This window comes from Dendrobium catenatum, unplaced genomic scaffold, assembly GCF_001605985.2.
Source record: "Dendrobium catenatum unplaced genomic scaffold, ASM160598v2 fragScaff_scaffold_1521, whole genome shotgun sequence".
Lineage (NCBI taxonomy): Eukaryota > Viridiplantae > Streptophyta > Magnoliopsida > Asparagales > Orchidaceae > Dendrobium > Dendrobium catenatum.
Genome location: NW_021319983.1, coordinates 332,399 through 353,599, shown reverse-complemented (window position 1 = coordinate 353,599; position 21,201 = coordinate 332,399). Strand labels below are relative to the sequence as shown.

Sequence of the window (21,201 nt, the reverse complement as noted above, 5' to 3'; positions counted from 1 at the left end):
AAAGTATTATGATATAAATATACACCTTCACACCCCATTCATTAGGGGTGTTAAAATGAGTTGAATGGTCGGGTTCAAGTCCAATCCGAGTTGACCCGGGTCCAAACGGGTTGATTCTAACTCGACCTGATTTCGCAAACGGGTCGTCAGGATTGTCAAACCTTGACAACGATGGCAATGATGAGGCGGGGACCCGAGTCGACCCAGGGGGGTTAGGATCACATGCATTTAGGAGCGCAACAGGAGCCAGACGAACTAATGGGAAGACCAAAGGCACAGTGGCTGTGCGGCCTTGCTGGTATGTCTAGCACATACGACATCAATGACACAGAAGAGAGCCTTGAGACGACTTCGATGGACGACCGCACGGGGCGACATTTTCAGCCAGCGTGAACGATGGCACGAGACGACGTTTGGCTCTCAGCCTCACACGCGACGAGATGTCAGGTGCGGTCAGGTACTCACGTGACGTCAGATGCGGTCACGCACTGTTGCACTCACGCTGTTGGACGTCGACGAGAAAATACGACGTACATAGTTTATGAGTCAACCCAAATTGATTTTGGGTTTCCGGATTATCCGAAACATACCCGATTTTATAAACCAGTCAAAATCCTAAAATTTTTTGATCAAATTTTGGGGTCGTGTCCATCCACGCCTCAAGGTTGTAATTGGACGATCCAAATCAGGCGAGATAAGAAGGGGAATACTTTAAACGCTAAACCTCGCAGGAGTTTCGGTCCTACTCGGGCTATCTGCTACAGTGCTACCTGCACCGCTCGGTCGCTCCGATCTAATCCTCCGATCGCTCTGTTATCTGTGAGCTCTCTCGAGATCCTGCATGCTAATTTACATTTCCTCTAATGATTTATTCCTGTCCATTGTGCTGCTCTATATTTCTTTGTTACTGTTGTTGTGGTTGGATTGTTTATATATGTCATGATTCGTTTTTTGCTACGCCCTCTTTCTCTCTCTCTCTCTCTCTCTCTCTCTCTTTCACTCTCTCGGGAATCGATTAATGGCTTGATTCTATCTGTTTGCTGGGTAAATTTGAACGGTGAGCTTTGTTATGCATCTGTGTCACTGCGTTCATACAGCTACTTTAATGGTCCATGCTACTTGTTCATGCCAGTGATATTTTGTTTTTTATATTTTTGCTTGAACTTTCTAGCAGTTTATGGAAGAAATGCAGCTAGTTTATTTTTAATTTTTTTGGCATATTGAGTGAAAAGCCACAACTTTCTCCTACCGTCAGTCAAGGAGGTCACCAAATATGAAAACTTCCCTAAACGGATCCCACAAGATAATAGTCTTCTCCCAATTTCTATCAAGAACTCTTGTGAGCACAACTTCAATGATAACAAACCTGGTTTCTTAAAAAAAAAACAAAATTGAAATCAAATGCTAGAAATACAAGCCCCCTATCTAAACTCACGATGATCTCTAACGTACTTTATTAGTTATGTGAAAAATGCTGCCATACAACATAAGAATGCTACACAGTAAAACATCTGATGGGGCTACCCAGTCCGCCCAAGGCTAAACATGCACCACCAATAACTGGGGCTCACAACCAGCATGGCTTCTTAATAGCTCCGCTTCACATTACATCCCATCAGATATACGCAAACTCTCTTATGCCTTATGAAGGTTCTGATGATGTCAGTGTTGGAGACAAGGCAGGTATTGAAATCACTCACGCTGGCAATACCTATCTATCCACTGTCTCCATCCCTGTTCTCCTTGATAATGGTATATGTGCTCCCAACATGCAACAAAATCTAATATCTTTATGTCAATTTTGCATTGCTAATCTTGAACAACTGAGATTAGCCTTACCTCTTTTTCTATCAAGTATCTCACTCCGAAGGAGACTCTAGCTTGAGGGCGGAGCTGAAATAATGTGTAAGAGTGGTCAAGCATCAAGGAGACTCCATTGGACTTCAAACAAGCCCATGTGTGCCAAAAACCTACCCTTGAATACTAGCATGATCATCTTGGTCATCCTTCCTGAAAATACCATATCACACCATGTCCACAAATAAACCCCTTGCTCACTCAAAATCATCGAATGTATCCTTTTATGACTTATGCCAATCCGGCAATAGTCACAAAACAAGCTTTTTATAATTTAAGCATGTCAAGTGAGCATCCATTAAATCTTTTGTACTACGATATTTGGGATACATCCCTAATTTATTCCATAAATGGTCTTTCATATTATATTATCTTTCTCAATCACTTTGCAAAGTACTCTTGGCTTTTTTCCATAGCACATAAATCAGTTTCTCACTCAATTTTTACCAAACTCAAATACATGGTTGGAAATTATTTCAACACGTCAATTACCATTATCTACACTGATGGTGGCAAAGAATACAAAGGCATTGAACACATGATAAACTCTCCATCATGTGGCCCTATCACTTTCCCTATGGCTCTCTCTCCATTGGTCCATGTCATCTATCTTGTTAATCATCTTCTAACACCCATATTAAACAACAAATACTCATATTGCCTCCTTCAAAAAACCCCAAATGATTTAAAATTAAAATATTATGGTGCCTCTGCTAGCCATGGCTTAGACAATACACCAAAAATAAATTCGAACAATGGTCTAAACCATATATTTTTCTAGGATATTGCAATCTTCATAACCCCTAAATTTGTTTCGATCCCATGACACATTCAATTTTTATCTCTGGCCATGTTCAATTTATAGAGAATCACTTTTCATCTCTACCCACCCTCCACAAAAATGACAAAATCAAATAATTCACTCTATTCAAATAGGCCATGCAATTCATTAGGCTCCATATGTGATGCTCCCAATTCAAATTCAAATTTAGAACAATGGAATGCTCCATTGAGCATCAATAATCAACCCGCTTATAATCCCAGTCTATCAAATAAAGATCTTTTCTCCAATTCCTCCACAAATTCCCACTGCTATCTCTCATTGCCTAGCTCCAAATTCCCACGCCTCTAATCTGCCTCTCCATCCCTAATTACTCCCATGGCACACCCTACTGGCTATCAAATTCAATTTATCAATTCCCTATGCTACCCCCAATTCCTCTTTTATTCCCCTTCTCATGCCACACCCCACTGGCTCGCAATCAAATTCAATTTACCAATTTCTTGTGCCTCCCCTCCTTCCCCTTCCCCAACGCACACACCCAAAACAAATAAATAAAATAAAAATCAAATTTACAACAATTTAATGCTCCATTGAGCATCAATAATCATCTCACATATAATCCTCATCTACCAAATATACAAATCTTCCCTTCAATTCCTCGACTAATCCCACTGCTATCTCTTATTGCCTAGCTCCAAATTCCCACGCCCCCAATCTTCTTCTCCATCCCTAATTACTCCTATGACCCACGCTATTGACTATCAAGTTCAGTTTATTAATTTCCCGTGCCATCCTCAATTCCTCTTTTATTTCCCCTCCCATGCCACACCCATTGGCTCACTATCAAATTCAATTCCTCCACAAATCTCACTGTTAGCTCTCATTGCTTAGTTCCAAATTTTGTCGCCCAATCTACCTCTCCACCCCTAATAACTCTCCTGACACATCCCACTGGCTCACTATCAAATTCAATTTATCATATCTCTTTATTTCCCTCCACGCTCCTGTGCGCGCGCGCACTTGCATCATAGGCGACCCCCTCGATTCCACCTCAATTAAATCAATCCCATTAAATAAGTTCCTTGGCCCAAATTCCAATTCCTTTTCTATTACTCCCCCAAATTATACCTCAATTACATTAATCCTCGCTCTCACATCTACCAATTTTGCCTCTTCAGATCTTGGATGGCCTTTTACTCATACAATTTTCTCTTCAATAGTTATGTTTAAACCCTCTACTATGCCTTCATTCACTAAACCACCACCAATTTCTCCTCCATTATCAACCAATGTCATTAATCTGCTCTACTACCCTCCAAAACCAATTGATCTAGTCAATCTTACCACCTCGCTCACTATTGCAATTCCACCCTTATCCTCCTCAACAATACCACCAACAAAACCATCAAATCTTTCAGATGGACCTCTTTAGAGATGCAATCAACCCAATTAAAATGCATAAACACAATTTTGTCCTCAATCGAGTTTCCCTCAAGATATATTCCTACAATACAAAATATATCTCTATGCCTAATGCTCGAGAATTGCCCGAATCCTCTTCCATGACATCCCGCTCAAAGAATAATATTTTTAAACCTGCTGCCAAACTCTTCTTTGTTACCACAAAATCCCTCTTGCGAACCTCTCTCAAACCTTCCTCATCAAAATAAGCCATTAAAGTTTCCAAATGGAGAGATGCGATCAATGCATGTTGAGATGGACACCCTCCATCAAAATAATACAGGGGATATTATCCCATGAAAACCTCATCAAAATTTTATGCATTATAAATGGATTTCAGAATCGAATGTTGCGTTGATGGTAGCATTGAATGCCATGAAGCTTGTTTGTTGCCAGGGCTTTAGCCAATGCCCTAACATCAATTACAGTGAAACTTTCAATTTAGTTATGTAACCTACAACTATCCATATTGTTCTTAGTATCACTATCTAAAAATAGCATTCAACAATGCCTTCCTCTAAGATCATCAATTCGAGGATATAATCATTTTGTTGATGAATCCAAACCACAACATATATGTAAACTTCACTGATCTCTTTATGAATTGAAACAAGCTTGAAGCTTCTTTTTTATGATTTTTCGAACCAAAACCTTTGTACTCTCACTGAGCTTCATAAACACGGTGATGCATCTTGAAAGTAAAAATAACAAGTAGGCAATCATAAAATTAAATACAGGAATCCAAAGATTACGGCTTAAATTTGATTATCTCTTTAACGCGATAGAAAGATACAATTGATACACTATTCGAGAAGTAGATCAGCTCTCCCACGGACCCTAGACGCCGCTAGGTAGCTATCTAAAATAAAACTACAACAAATGCAAATTATTTCATGCCCTTAACATTAGACAAAACTTTCTCTTAAATAGTCCTAGCATACAATAACACAAATAGAACCTTCCTATACAACATAACCATAGTTTATGAAACCTTTCTAAACAATTAAAATCTTTCTAAATAGAATAAACATACTTAGGAAACCTTCCTAAACTGGTTTCCTTGATTTCTCCTCCTTTTATAATGCATGACAGCTCTCCTGGATCCTACAAGGCTGGCCGAACCCTCCCCTTGGCTCCCTTCCTGATTCCGCCCAGCCCCCTTATGCTGTAATAATACTCCATTACAAAAAGTGAACCTTGTCCTCAAGGTGGAAGGATGAGAACTATCTCTTGATCATCTTTTATTGCTCCCATGTAGCTTTATTTTCTATGTCAGGCTTGTCTTGGATCTCGAAGTCATAACCCAATAACTTGGAAAACCACTACTAATGCTCATGTCACCATCCTTTGTTCTAATAGTAACTTCAAACTCCTCTCGTTAGTCTTAACTATGAAGTATCACCCCAACAGATAAGGACGTCACTTTTGTATTACCAACATTATTGTTATCATCTCCTTTTTATACACCAACTTCATCTTGGTCCTAGCGGTTAATACTTGGCTGAAATAAGCTATGAACCTTTGACTCTGCGTGAGAATTGCCCCCAACCCATAGCCTAATGCATCAGTCTTCACTACAGATGGCTAGCTAAAACTTCACAGGGCTAATAGAGGGACACTTAGCATGGCTTTCTTTAGTTGCTCAAACGCCAGGATGACTACTTTCCCCCATTTGAAACTATCATTCTTGACTTGTTCTATCAATGACCATGATATAGAACTATATCTCTTTGCAAACTTTCTGTAGTATTTTGTGAGTCCCAAAAACCCCCTCAACTCCTTTAAGGTTTTAATTAACATTCCAACATCTCCTTGATTAGCCTCTCAATTTCATCCTTATGAAACTGTGGCTACCGGTAGTGTCGAACACTGATATTAGATGACCCTTCTTTCAGGTTGATGGCATGCTCATGCTCCCTTGGGAGAGGTAGGCTTTGAGGCAACTAGAACACTTTTTTGAATTGTTGTAAGAGTGTCTGAACTATCTCTGAAACCTCCTCCTCTTTCTACAAGTTCACCAAGTAGACCAGCCCCGCCCCCTTATTGCTTTGACCATTATTTTAAGTGAAACTATGGTTCTGCACAAGCTGACATCTCCTCACAGCACTGCCTTCTTTTCCTCCACCTGAATCTCCATCATCAAAGATTTCATTTCACCATTGTTTCCCTATCATCTATAACCATTTCATCCCTAAGATCACATCATCACTTCCAATTCAAAGGGAAGAAAATCCTCTATAATCTGTAAGCCCTGGAGTATTAGCACCAGCCTCATGCAAATCCCCTTGCTCCTCTCCACCTTTCTTGTTCCCATCATGACTCTAAAGCTCCTTATATCCACTAACTTCAATCCCAACTAGTTTACGATCGGGTTTGAGACGGAATTCTGAATAGCCTTGCTGTCCACCAAGACCACCATTGGCCTTCACCTTCACCACTATATTAAGGGACACTTCTTCCTAGGGGTGTAAGTGAGCCGAGCTGGCTCGAACTCGTTTATGGCTCGCGAGCCGAGCTTATCGAGCTCACGAGTCGAGCTCGAGCTTAAACTTGAGCTCGTTTAGTAAACGAACTCGAGTTTGAGTTTGATGAGGCTCGACTCGTGAGCCAACTCGAATAATTATTAATATTTTTTAAATAATGATATTTTATTTATAAAATTTAAATATTAAAAAAAATAAATGTTTAAAATAATTAATAAAAATTTTAAAAATTAAATATTTAAAATAATTAATAATATTTAAAAAATCCGCCGAGGCTCGCGAGCTGGCTCGAGCTTGTTTATAGTGGGACGAGCTCGAGTTCAAGCTCGCTTTCCGACTAACGAGCTGAGCTTGATAGTGCCAAAACTCAGCTCTTTTACACCCCTACTTCTGCCACATTAAGGTGTAGGTGCTCCCCTCCCGCTTCAGCTTCATCCACCATATCCTCAGTTTCGGTCCCCTCATCACAAATCATAAGGACTTGGAGTGTATGGCCCTTCGTTCTTTTGCCCTGCACCTCTGCCTCTATTAGGCGCTTAAAGTTAGCCCCAATGCATACTCCACCATGCTTCTCTCTCAGTGCCTCCTGCTAAAATGACCAGTTTGGTTTCTCGGTGCCAATGACGTCGTGTTGCTTTTGTAAGAGCCTCCAATTACTTTTTTTTAGCGATCCTCTCCATCTGTCTCCTATCCTCCACAATCTTGCTAGCTCAATGGTCTCCTTCAACTCCCTTAGTCTAATTAATCGGAGGTCTGCTCGTATGTTTGGTTTGAGGCTCTTCATGAAATTTTCCTCCAACACCGCCTCTGATACTCCCTTAATCGCCCCGATAGCAACCCAAATCTCTCCCTGTACTCAATGACGGTCCTCTCATGAGTCAAGGTAAGGAATTGCTCGTGTAGGTTTCCTTCCTGAATGTCTTGGAAATGTTAGAAATTAAGCAATCCTTAAACTCCTACGAACGGATCGAATATTTAGCCTCCCTCCATTGGAATCAATAAGGGCTTTCCCTAACAGACATAGCCTTGCGGTTATAAGCTTCTCATCCTCTCTACCCCATTCACCGCAAAATACCTCTCCACCCAATATAACGACCCATGGGCATCTTCACCTTTGAATACCAGCATCTTCAATTTCCTCACCCTAGCATTGCCACCGCCATAATAACTTTTTCCTCCTCTAGTGTAGCAGTTGTCGTGACGACGTGATCCCTCAATATTTCCCCTGTGTATCGAGGGTGAGAATCCCACCTTTCTTCCACTCATCTCACATGACCCAATCCCCATGGCTCGGCTTGTCCCCCTCCTCCGGTAATCCACTCTCTTTGCCCAAAAAACCTCCCATATTGGCCGGCCACCCCACCACTTCCACCATGAAACCCTCTTCTTGTTGCCTCCCATCCGAAAACGCTATTCCACCCCTTATTGGAGACCTAGGAGGTGGCTCTTAACCCCCTCTTCTAATACCTACTCCTCTTGCCCGAAGAGCCTCCCATAGTTGTCGGCTACCCTACCACCTCCACCAGAAAATTCTCTCATTGCTGTCCCCCCGTTCGGAAACCCTGATCCGCCCTGTATTGGAGCCCCAGAAGGTGGCGCTTGATGAAAGAAATTCTCTTCATGGAACTCCTCCCGTTCGATCTCCTTTTCCTTCGATTCCTCCAAGGGAATCCAGTCAAATCTTAATTTGGGTTAGCCATCGGAACCATCCATGGAGTTTTTTATTGCATATCTAAGAGCTTCCTCATCATCTCCTCCGACCCTCCAAATTGGTTTTCCATGGATAAAAACCTTACTTGGTTGAAATCTTCCTTCGATAGTTGAGAGCTTTTCCACCATACTGGATTTGATTTGCTTCACTTCGCATTCCAATGCATCCATCTTCTTTGCTGCTATCTCTCCCAAGACCTCACTCTGATACCAATTTGATATGTTTTGAAAGTAAAAACAACAATTTGGCAATTAGAAAAATGCAGGAATTCAAAGATTATGGCTGAAATTTGATTATCTCTTCAGCAAGATAGAAAGATACAATTGTTTTACTATTCGAGAGGTAAACCAGCTCTCTCACGAAGCTTAGATGCCACTAGGAAGCTCTCTAAAATAAAATTGTAGCAAACACAAATTATCTCATGCCCTAACCATAGACAAAACCTTCTCTTAAATAGCCCTAGCACACAATGACATAAGTAGAACCTTTTTTTTTCTTTTCACTTTTTTTTTTTTTACTTAGAACCTTCTTAAACAACATAAGCATAATTTAAAATCTTCCTAAATAATTAAAACCTTCCTAAATACAATAAACATAATTAGAGAACCTTTGATGTAGAACGAATATGCAAGGATGATTAACTTAGAGAGTTCGCACGCTTAAGTGTTAGAAACCACAATAATCATATGTTCACAATGAATTTTCTAACGACAAAAGAAAACACTAAGAGCGGTAAAACAAGCTTAGGCTAAATTACATGCATAGAAGTTAAGATCGTAAAAGAATTAATTAATCGAACATTGCATACATGAATGATTTTCAACGTAAATCCCTAAACTAACAATGAGATTAGGCACTATGCACGAGTCCCTCACTAACTCTCTAGTTCTCTAAGCTTTAGCGGTGAAGAGCTTGACAACCACGTTGGAGAAGTAACTAAGAAGATAAAAAAGTTGGGGGTAGAGTTTACCCAAAGTAGAGGAGTTACTATGCTCCGGTGTGATCGTTTAAATGTGTGAGCAATAGTGGACAGCAACTCTAACTCACTAGTGGCCTTTGGACAGTATTCTGGCAGTTTCTGGGTGGAGGACAGCCAACTAGCATAATCTTGAATTTATAGACAGCAACCTGTATGCTCAGGATAGCAGTTATCAAGGCTTCTGTCCCTGGGATAGCTTACGGAACCAATCCAGGAAGCTGGACAGCAAGCTGGAGGACTTGGAAATAGCAGAACTGTCGTTTCTGTTGCTGTAGTTCTCCTGGACAGCAGCTTCCTATGTTCTGAGTCCCATGGCAGCACTTAGAACTTGTCCAGAATTCTGGACAGCACGTTGGAGAGGAGAAATTCCAGCCGTTTCCTCCTACGGGGTGCACGTGAGCATGAAAGGGAGGGAGGGAAACTGTGTGGACAGCCATGAAGGAGGGCTGGAGTTAATTCCCCTTTGATTTAGGCCTGGATTTGGAAGAAAAATTTAGCGGGGAGGAGGGGCATGGGTCTGGCCAAGAGAGAGAGGAGGGGGAATTGAAAAACGGAAATTAATTTCAGCTTAAGTAGATTTGGAGGGAAAATGTTTGAAATTAAATTCAAATTTCAATTAGGATTGAGGGATTAAAGGAGCATTTAATGGGGGAAAGCCTATCATGGGGCCGGCGGCATTAAGAGAGGGAAGGGGATTTTGTGGAGGGATTTAATAGCTTCTCAAAATAAGCTATGTAAATTAGGAAATGAATTATCATATCCAATCTATTTGTAATTCAAATTAGATTGAGACTTATTCACTTTCCTAACTTGGAATTCCAAGTAAAGTATTTGAAATTTGAAATTTGAATTTCAAATATTTCGAATCCTTTCCCTCTTTGCTTGGCTTAATTTAGGAAAGCACTTATGATGGGTGGAAATCATCACAATGATGGGGATTGTGGAGTGGACCGGTGGCATGTAGGGGAAAGGGGGAAAATTGGATCTGGTGGAGGGGAGGGGCCTTGGGCCTGCGGGTGGAGATGTGGTTTGGTGATGATGTTGACACAAGGAGGGGAGGTGGTGATGGGCCTTCGGGTGGGGAGAAAGGAGGGGAGCTCTGGTGGAGGAAATTAAACAACCGGCGGCGGGGAGGAAGGGGTGGTGGAGGGAGAGGGGGAGAAAGTAGATGAAAGAGAAAATACAAATAAGATAAAAGTAAACTAACGAACTCACAAAGAAATTATAAGAACCGCGAACCTTGGACTCTTCCAAAGATTGACGGGTATTGCAAATCACCCTCCTTGGGCTTCTCCTCTCATGAACTCACTAAGAGATCAAACAAGCACAAATTTTTTCATTCAATAATTTATCATCCTCAATACAAGAAAGCTAGCCTATAAATAGGCCTCATGAAAAGAAAATAGCAAAGGCTAAAATGCCCTTCAGGCTACAACACCACTTGATCGCTCGTAAGGGTAAAATGGGAAAAACATTAATAACTAGTACATAAGACATAAAATAAATAAAAATAAAATAAAATAAACTCTAAATCATAACCGTTGATCTTCTGATGTCCTCATCAACCTTCCTAAACAGCTTCCCTTTATTTCTCCTCCTTTCATAATGCATGACAGTTCTCCTAGGCCCCATAAGGCTAGTCGAACCCTCTCCTTGACTTTCTTCTTGATTCCGGCCAACCCCCTCCTATCATAACACACTACCTTAGATCCCTCATTATTTTATTTATTCTAATGCATCAATGGTTATCTATCTCTTGGTTTACATCGACGACCTACTAATTACATATGATTCCTCATCAGTTGTCTTCCATGCAATTATTGCTATCGGCATAGGTTCTCTATCAAAGGTCTTGACAACATTCACTCTTTTCGCAGAGTCGAAACACTACCTATTGCTCATGACATCTTCCTCACACAATATGCATATGCTCGTTACATTCTCAAGTGATTTCACATGGACGACATCAAAGATGCTGCTACACCTCTAAGCCAATCTTCCACCCTCCAACTCCTTGATGACACAACCGCTACTAATTCCACACTATTTGGCAACCTTATTAATAGCCTACAATATCTATTGCTTACACGCCTAGACACTGCCCATACAATTAACAAGCTCGCCTAATTCATGTCATCCCACCCAGATGTATTGGAGAGTTGCTAAAATATTATTATTCCATTTAAAGAATACCAACCCACATGGTTCATTACTTCATTGGTCTCCATCGCTCCTATTAGAGCATATTTTGATGCTGATGGGACTCACAATTAGGATTATTTCATTTCAATTTCTTCATATATCATTTTTTTTGGATCCAATCCCCATCACCGGGTATTCCAAAAAGCAACATACTGTTGCTCGATCTCCAACAAAAGCTGAATATCATGTGGTGACCTCAGCCACAGCTAAAGTATGCTAGTTGGTCAATCTCTAATTTGAATTTTTCGTAAACCTCCCAAAATCTCTCTATTTTCTATGTGATAACCTAAGAGCGATTTATGTTTATGCCAACCCAGTGCTCCATTTCAAAATGAAGCTTATCTGAACTGATTACCACTTTGCTAGCTAAAAATTGTTGATGACTACCTCATAATTTCGCTTGTCTCCAACCATAATTTACTTGCAAACATCATCACAAAGCCTCTTTTAAAGTCACTATTTTAAGTTCTTTGATTAAATATTGGTGACTTTGATGGAAGCCACGTCATGTGGGAGCATATTTAGGACATACCTATTAATTTTATTACTATTTTATCATATAATCAATTGCATTTAGTAAAAATCTTTATTAATTCTATCCAAAACGCTCACAAATATTGGTCAACAATCATGTATATAATCCCTCTCTTTGTTGAATGACAAACATATTGACACCGGAATATGTGAGGGCAAGAAAAGAACCAAGAAAGTCCACTACTAACCCAAAGAAGTGAGCTGGATAGTTCTTCTAATCAGCTGAAAGGATGATTCAATTCTTGCTAATGTTGTTTCCGATGATTGCAAGATTGCAGGGACGGCGATGGAGTTGTTGCCAGCGACAGAAACACTGGATGACACCTGTTTGGTTGCTGGATTGCAGCAGAAACGCCTTGCTACTATTGCTGGCGGCTGAAGTAATTGACAGGCAGCAGTTTGGCGGTAAGACAACAGAAATATTGTTGGGCTTATTGAACTTGACGGTGGACTGCAGCTAAATAGCCCACGGAGGCTGTAGGGAGGGAGGTGGTGTTGTGCAAACAATCACAATGGAAATAAAAAAAATAAGAAATCACAAAAAAATAATCATATAGAAGATGGTGATTTACGTGGTTCGGCGAAGATGTCTACGTCCACGGGGAGGGGATGATGATTTTAATATATTGGAGAACAGTAGGAAAAGTAGTGCTGTACTATTTAACTAAATAAGCAAATAAGGTCAGGGAACGTATCAGGCCGTTAGGAGTGGAGATAAGCTGAACCGCAGGTGCTCCCTTGCAATCCGTTGCATCAGTCCTCCCCGGTTTCAGAAGAGCTCGACTCCGACGAGCTGAACTGGAGAAGGCCGTCATCCGGAGGAACATACGGCCAAATATCCGACACGTTAAAAGTCGGCGAAGTGTTGCAATCAGCCGGGAGTGCGACAGTGTACGCATTGTCGTTGATCTTCTTCGTGATCAACAGTGGTCCAATCTTCCGGCGTGCAAGTTTAGAGTAAGTTCCAGATGGAAAACGTTCACGGCGCAACCTCACCATCACGAGGTCCCCAACGTTGAAGAGGCGTTGGCGACGATGAACATCTGCGGCTGTCTTATACTTCTGATTTGCTTGAATCAATTGTTGTCTCACATTAGATAGCATTTCAGTGAAACGGTCAGTGAAGGTAGCCGCCGCATTGGACTTACATTTCGGTAACACAGAAATGTCGAGTGCTGTGTTAGGTTGCTTAGTATACACAATACTGAAAGGTGTTTTACCTGTGGACCTATTGGTCATGGCGTTGTAGGCAAATTCGGCCCGGCTAAGAACTTCCTCCCATTGCCGTGGGTGTTCCTGAACGAGGCACCGAAGTAGACTCCCAAGTGTTCTATTTACAACTTCGGTCTAGCCGTCCGTTTGGGGATGGTAAGCCGAGTTGAGACGGATGTCTGTACCCAAACGCTTCCATAGTTCGCGCCAAAAGTGGCTGGTAAACTTCACGTCTCGGTCGGATGTTAAACTTCTGGGTAGACCATGTAAGCGAACTATTTCGTCGAAGAAATGGTGACAATCATCACGACATTGACAGTCTTCTTACAGGAAATGAATCGGGCCATCTTGGAGAACCTGTCGACGACTACCATGATGGAATCATTGCCCCGCTTGGTCCGTGGTAAACCCAGAACGAAGTCTAGGCTAAGGTCTTCCCAAATTGATTCTGGTACTGGAAGGGGTAGATATAGGCCGGTATTTTGAGAGTTTCATTTATAACTCTGGCATACAGGGCAGCTGTCAACTATGCGAAACACATCTCGTCGAAGTCGTGGCCAGTAAAACCTTGCTTGAAGCTGACGGAGAGTGTTTTCTCGACCCACGTGAGCTACTAACGCACCTCCATGCATTTCTCGGATCAATTGTTGCCGTCACGACGAGACCGGAATACACAACGCATTTTTCTTGAATAAGTACCCATGCCTGAGAGCAAAGTCATCGACCGTAGTCTGTGTTTTGCATTTTTCCCAAATAAGGCCAAAATCAGGGTCATCCTGGTATAAGTCTTTCAAACAGATCAATCCTGTTATTTCGGTTTGCAGAGTGAGCAGGAGAGTTTGTTTGCGGCTCAAAGCATCAGCCACGCGATTTTCACTGCCGGGCTTGTGTTTAATCGTGAGCACAAACCTTTGGAGGAACATTACCCAGCGAGAATGCATCCGGTTGATGGTCTTTTGACTATTGATGAATTGCAATGCTTTGTTATCACTGCATAGGATGAATTCCTGGTGTAACAAGTATTGTTCCCATTGTTTCAGAGCACGGACAATGGCATATAGTTCTTGTTCATAGGCAGCCCATTTCTGTCGTGAGGGACACAGCTTCTCACTAAAGAAAGCAATGGGCCTGTTGTTCTGCGAGAGCATAGCTCCTACACCGATTGCCGAGGCATTTGTGCTCACCTCAAACAACTTATCGAAGTTGGGGAGTGCTAAAACAGGTGCAGAGCATATGGCCTCTTTCATAGATTCAAAATTGTGCTGCTGTGGCTCGGACCAACTGAACAGTTTGGCCTTTAGACCCTCCGTGATCGGGGCCATGATCATACTGAAGTTCTTGATGAATTTACGATAGAAGTTAGCCAACCCGTGGAAGCTTCGGACTTCGAAAAATGATTGCGGCGTCGGCCATTACATAATCGCCTCAATCTTCACGGGGTCCATGGATACTCCCTCTGCCGAAATAACAAATTCGAGAAAGGTGACTCTCGGCACGCCCAGTTCGCACTTGGACCTATTGATCAGCAGTTTCTGGTCTTGCAAATTTTCAAAAATTGTCATCAGATGTTGCAAATGGAGTTGCCACGATACACTGAACACCAGAATATCATCGAAATATACGATGCCGAACTTTCCCAAAACAGATTTCAATACCTCATTCATCATGCGCATAAATGTGGACGGAGCATTACAGAGCCCAAAGGGCATAACCTTCCATTCATAAAGGCCCTGAGGTGTTTTGAACGCCGTCTTCCACTCATCACCGGGACGAATTCGGATTTGATGATATCCGCTTCTTAAGTCCAATTTAGAGAAAATGGAAGATCCGGTCAATTGATCTATGAGCTCCTCAATTCGTGGTACAGGGAAGCGATACTTGATTGTTATATTGTTAATGGCTCGGCTGTCTACACACATCCGCCAGCTCCCATCCTTCTTCGGGACTAACAATGCAGGTACAGCGCACAGACTGACACTCGGCTGAATGAGTTGTTTGTCAAGGAGCTGATCGACAAGTTCTTGCAGGGCTCTCTGTTCCTTAGGATTGAGGCGATAGTGAGGTAAACTCGGCAGACTGGCTCCCGGTACCAAGTCTATTTGATGCTGTATGTTTCGAAGTGGGGGAAGTTCTGCCGGTAAGTCGTATGGGGATATAGCTTTGTACTGTTCTAATAACCTCAATATTTCGCCGGGCGTGTTGTCTTGGATGACGACACCGTGGTGTTCGGCTAGTACCAATGCGAACATTGGTTCTTCCAGTCGCCATAACTGAAGGAGTTTGGACCCACTGACTATATGCAACGCGGTAGGTTTTGAAGTCTCCCCCTTATTAGAATTCCGCTCCACAGAACTAGGTAGCAGCCTCAGTCTTCGACCCTTCCAATCAAGAGAATAACTGTTGGCACGACAATCGTACATTGCTCCGGCATCGAATTGCCATCGCCTCCCCAATATCAGATGACACACGTCCATTTCGACGACATCACACACGACTTCGCACATGTATTGCTTTCCGATAGAAAAAGTGACACGGCATGATTCCGAAACTGCAATTTCAACTCCCCGTTTGACCCAGCTGATCTTGTAGGGGTTTGAATTTTTGAAGATCTTCAATTGTAAGCTTTGAACAACTGAGCGGGAAATCACATTCTCTGTGCATCCGCTGTCTACCAGAAGATCACATACCTTCCCATTAATTGTGCAGCGTGTCCGGAATAGAGCGTGCCGCTGCGAGTTTAGGCTTATTCTAGGAGCTAATAATAGCCTTTCCATCACATCAATTATCGGTTCTCCTTCATCGGCATAGACATCTTCGGCTTCGTCCTCATCGGCTGATTCAACCACCCGAGATCCGCTTCCCTCTTCTGCTTCCGCCAATTGCACTTGTTGTCTTTGAGGGCATTCATTCGATTTGTGTCCTTGCTGAAAACAACTGAAGCATTAAATAGTAGAGGGCTTAATATAAGGATTGTCCTTACCTTGAATCCTTAGTTTTGGATGGCCTCTTATGTCTGGTGACTGGCTAACACCAGTCGGACTCGCAGACTGTGCTCCAGCATTCGGAACTTGCTTAGTCGCCGTGGTTGTGGTCTTGTTGGGTCCTGATTGTGCTTCCTACCAATGTTTGCGGTTATACGGAGTCTTGTAAGAGCGGCTTTGTTGCATTTCCGCCTTCATAGCGAAATTGACTGCCTGCGATATGGACCATACTGAATTTAACTCCAACTTATCTTGAATGCTGTCTTTGAGACCCCCAATATACCTGGCGACCAATTGATTGCTGGATTCATTTAGATTATTTCTTGCACTCAACCGATTAAATTCTTCAGTATATTCACTGACTGATCTTGCTCCTTGTGTGCAATCTTGGTATCTCATGTACAGAATTTGTTCATAATCGGTAGGCAAAAATTGAGAACGAAGCAGTTGCTTTAGTCGGCCCCAACTCCTCACTGAGCCTTTGCCTTCTCTTAGCCTCATCTGAGTGATTTGCGCCCACCACGCACTGGCTCCCCCTTTCAATCTACACGCAACGTACTTCACGCGTTTGGCCGGATAAATTTTCATATAATCAAAGAAATTTTATACGGCCTTCTCCCAGTCGAGGTAGTCCTCGATGTGCAGGTGACCATAAAAAAAGAGAATATCTAGTTTAACCTTGAATTCACTGTGGTGAGCTGTTCTCGGTTGCTGTTGTCCATAGGCATTTGGTATATACGGATGTCCTGTATCTTACTCTTCCGATTCTATCGCAAAGGCTCCTCGATGCAGAATCTCCTCCTCATCGGAATCGGACGACGCCATGACTGTTTGTGGTGTTCTCCACTGCCGATCTATACCCATTCCTCTCCGCCTCTGTGGACGCAGGGCGGCCGGAATCTCTCCGTGGCCCCGCGGTGGTGGTTGTCTCGCCCTTCCGAGATTGAACTCACGGCGAAAATCAACTGCCAGCTGCCGCACTTCGGCGGTCAGCTCGTCAATCCTCCGATTGACATTCTCCTGGTTTGCCCATAACGAATCGAGAGTTCTCGATTCCTCTGATACTGGTTCTTTGCCCCGATCTGCCATTCTTTCCTCAGGTTACTAGGCTCTGATACCACTCTAATGCCGCCGGATCTACAGTTAACTGGAGACAAGAAAAGCATACAAGTAATAGAACAGTAAAGAGACACTGAATTGCAGTGCTCTGGTTTTCCTGTATTCTTCAAAAGGAAGATGTTAACAAAAACTACATTCTCTGTAAGCCAAATTCCCTATATTCTGACTACTCAAACGGAATTACTAAAAACAAGGAAAATACCCATTGGTTGGAAAATAAGTAGTGCTGTACTATTTAACTAAATAAGCAAATAAGGTCAGGGAACGTATCAGGCCGTTAGGAGTGGAGATAAGCTGAACCGCAGGTGCTCCCTTGCAATCCGTTGCATCAGATTGCAGCAGAAACGCCTTGCTACTATTGCTGGCGGCTGAAGCAATTGACTGGCAGCAATTTGGCGGTAAGACAACAGAAAGATTGTTGGACTTATTGAACTTAACGGTGGACTGCAGCTAAATATCCCACGGAGGCTGTAGGGAGGGAGGTGGTGTTGTGCAAACAATCACAATGGAAAAAAAAAAAAAAAAGAAATCACACAAAAATAATCATATAGAAGACGGTGATTTATGTGGTTTGACGAAGATGCCTACGTCCATGGGGAGGGGATGATGATTTTACTATATTGGAGAACAATAGGAATTACAATAACTCTCAAGCTTTCTCTATTATCTTCATACGTACAATACAATAACCCTCCAGTCCTATTTAAAGATTTGAAAGTTGAAACAAACACAATAAGGAAAACCTAATCAATAAGAAATCTAATCTTGTCATAATTTTATCTCCTAATAAATTCTTTCCTAATTAATACATAAATTCAATCTCCTATTAATGCAATAATTAGATCCCCTAATTAATGCATCATTCAAATTTTCAATCAAATTAATTTAATTAGGAAAATAATTAACTCCCTAATCAAATAAATAATGATCCATTATAGCTTTTCAAAATTAAGCTTATTTGTATTTGGAAATAATTCCAAATCGACAATCTCTACCTTATCTTTCACTTCAGAAAGTGAAAGATGACAAACCAGGCTCGAATATCAGAACGACTACATCTAGATGGTTACCTACATACATCCCCTCCCAAGGGATCAAGCAGAGCGTAGTTCTTCAAACAAGTGGAACATCAATCATGAGTCCTGCACCACTGCCATGGTGATTGTCTCTCCTAGCATGTATTGTACTCTTTAGATACCTCGGGATATTCTTCACAGCTTGCCAATAACTGCTTCCTCTATACTATATGAACCTACTCACAACGACAACTGCTTGTGCAATGTCTGGATCGAGCTGTTCCAAAATCAGACCAAACTGTGCTACAGGTGCCAAGTGACCACGGGTTGAGGGATTTTTAACCACTGGGGAGAATACCTCATCATAAGGAATCCCTTCTCAATGTGCAGAGCCTTTTGCTACCAACCTAGTCTTGTATTGCACATCAACTCCATGAGATCCTTCTTTCTATGCATCCATTTGCACCCTATGACTTTTCTTCCTGGAGGAAGCTTCACCAACGTAGCATCCTTTTGAAGAGACCCCATCTCTTCATCCATAGCCCTCTTCTATAGATCACCATAAGGACTATTCACTGCTTCCTTATTGACAAGGAAATTCAGCCTCCGTGACTACAAGTGCAAATGTAATGTGATCCCTCAACCAAGTTCGCTTTGGGATATTCTGGCACCTAGTCCTATTCCTCGCAATAGTCTTCTGAACAGAAATCTCATCCTCAACATCATCTTCTACCTCCTGATCTGTAGCTAAATCAGTTACCTGAGTTGAAGTGAACTGTCTCTGTGGAGTAAATGGAGTTGTTTAATTAATCATGCTCGTAGATAAAAATTAAAGGATAGCCTTTTGGCTTCACCATAATTTTAGGGTTTTATATTAGGATATGTTTGTTATTCACAATGCTCTTAAAATTTATTGTTAGTTTTCCCTCCTATATGAAGGGAAATGATGGTCTGAGATTTCAACATAAACTAAGTTTAATTTGTATGCGTTCTATAGTATCTCTTTCTTTCTCTTTTGAAAGTTGTGTCCTAGGTTTCCAACTTGTTTGTAGTCGTAATGCAATGGATAAATATTTTTCCTTACAAATGACATTACCATCTAATGTTGGAAAATAGATAAAACCTAATTCAAACATAGAGAGAGAAAAAGAACCAAGCATAAAAAAATAAAAAAAAACCAAAGAATTTTATAGAGGTTTATCCAATTGATAGCTATGGCATGTTCTTACCATTGTAGATTTTACTATGATTGGTTGTGGAGAACTACAATCCTAATTCCCTAATGTAATGTAAATATAACACTTCCTTTCTATAAAAAAATTAGATATCCAAAAATAGAAAATTGTTTCTAAAATGCCTATCATAAAATAACTCTCAAATATTTAATGTCTTTTAGGGGCTACGCCCTTGAATCCTTAAGATAGGGGCTCCTTATCCCATTTCAACCCTCATGACAACCTTAACATGTTGGTCAACTTGTGACTAAGGCTTTGTTTGAGACGGCTTTCTTTCTGCTTTTTAAAGCAGCTTGTTAGTGCAAAAATTTTAATTTTTGTATTAAGAAGTTGCTTTAAAAAGTATTAAAAAAGTCATCCCAAATGAAGCCTAAGTCTGCACAACTCACTTTTCTTTGTAGGACAAAAATTAGGGTCCACAACTTAGCATCTTGATGCCCTTCCGAAGCAAATGGTGCCATAGTCTGGAGGCTTGTCTGCATGACATTACAGTGACTACAAGCTAATGTAGATGAAGTGAAAGTGAGAATGTCTGCTAAATTAGAGCAAACATAGGAATGGATCCAATGCATAGCATTACAACGACCAAAGCACAAAAGAATGATCTTTTCAGTTTCTCTGTTTTTTTTTTCTCCATCTCCCTTGTTTCTCCATGTTTCGATTCATGTTCCTTTTATTCTTATTTTTCATTGTGAAGAACAACTTCCTCTAAAATCTTCCTCCCTTAGTGGTTTCTTCATTGACTACCTAGCCTTTATTAGTTCTTTTGTGGTGGGATTAAGCCTGTGAAATTTCGACTTGACTTTTTAACCATGAAATCGTTTTTTTTTTGGTAGATTGTTCGATTCTATGTCTACCCTTGCACTCCCACCCTTCTGCACCTTTAAAGGTGGCATAAAGAGCCCTTCATCACTCGCTTCTTTGAAGAACATCTCTAAATCATTTGGTCTGAAGTCCTCGTGCTGCTTCCGCACTGCTGCAATGGCTGTATACAAGATCAAGCTCATCACTCCAGAAGGTGAGGAAACAGAGTTTGAAGCTCCAGATAGTGCCTACATCCTGGACTCTGCAGAGACGGTGGCCAATATTGAGCTTCCATATTCATGTCGTGCCGGCGCCTGCTCCTCCTGTGCAGGCCAAATTGTCTCAGGCTCTGTTGATCAATCAGATGGATCCTTCCTTGATGATTCACAGATGGAGAAAGGATACGTCCTGACCTGCGTTGCCTACCCCACTTCTGACTGCGTTATCCAAACCCACAAGGAATCAGAGCTTTATTAGCTAGCTTTTTTGTGCGTTTGATCCTGCTTTGAAGTGTTAAATTGCTATTAACTTTTGGGTTTAATTTCTTATAAAACACTTGGAATATGTTGAAAAATATGATACTGTGAATGGCTCTTTCTGGAAGCAGGATAATGATGGGAAAAATATGTGATTCACATTGCTTGATCTCATCATAAAGCTTCTTGCTTGTTCGTAGTTCACTAATTAGATGTAAATTGATATCTTCAATTAGGAGATGTATTTCTAAGAAAAATTATTTTGTGCGGACGGTGAATGATATCTGTAGGCCAATCAGAATGTGTCATGTCATACTTTCTCTCAATACTGCTTGGTGCTACGGCTC

The 21,201-nt window shown here is 41.5% G+C and overlaps 1 protein-coding gene across 2 annotated transcripts; it reads left to right on the top strand.

Moving 5' to 3' along the window:
- Positions 1-373: 373 nt before the first annotated feature.
- On the top strand, positions 374-21,026 carry LOC110096660 (ferredoxin, root R-B2). Of its 2 annotated transcripts, none has more exons than XM_020822708.2 (2): positions 374-839; positions 20,411-21,026. In XM_020822708.2, exons 1-2 carry the CDS (start codon positions 397-399, stop codon positions 20,853-20,855), a joined length of 888 nt encoding a protein of 295 aa, XP_020678367.2. In that variant the 5' UTR covers positions 374-396; the 3' UTR covers positions 20,856-21,026. The 2 variants fall into 2 exon arrangements, with proteins under 2 accessions (XP_020678367.2, XP_020678366.1); XM_020822707.2 differs by having other exon boundaries at positions 683-819.
- Positions 21,027-21,201: the final 175 nt, after the last annotated feature.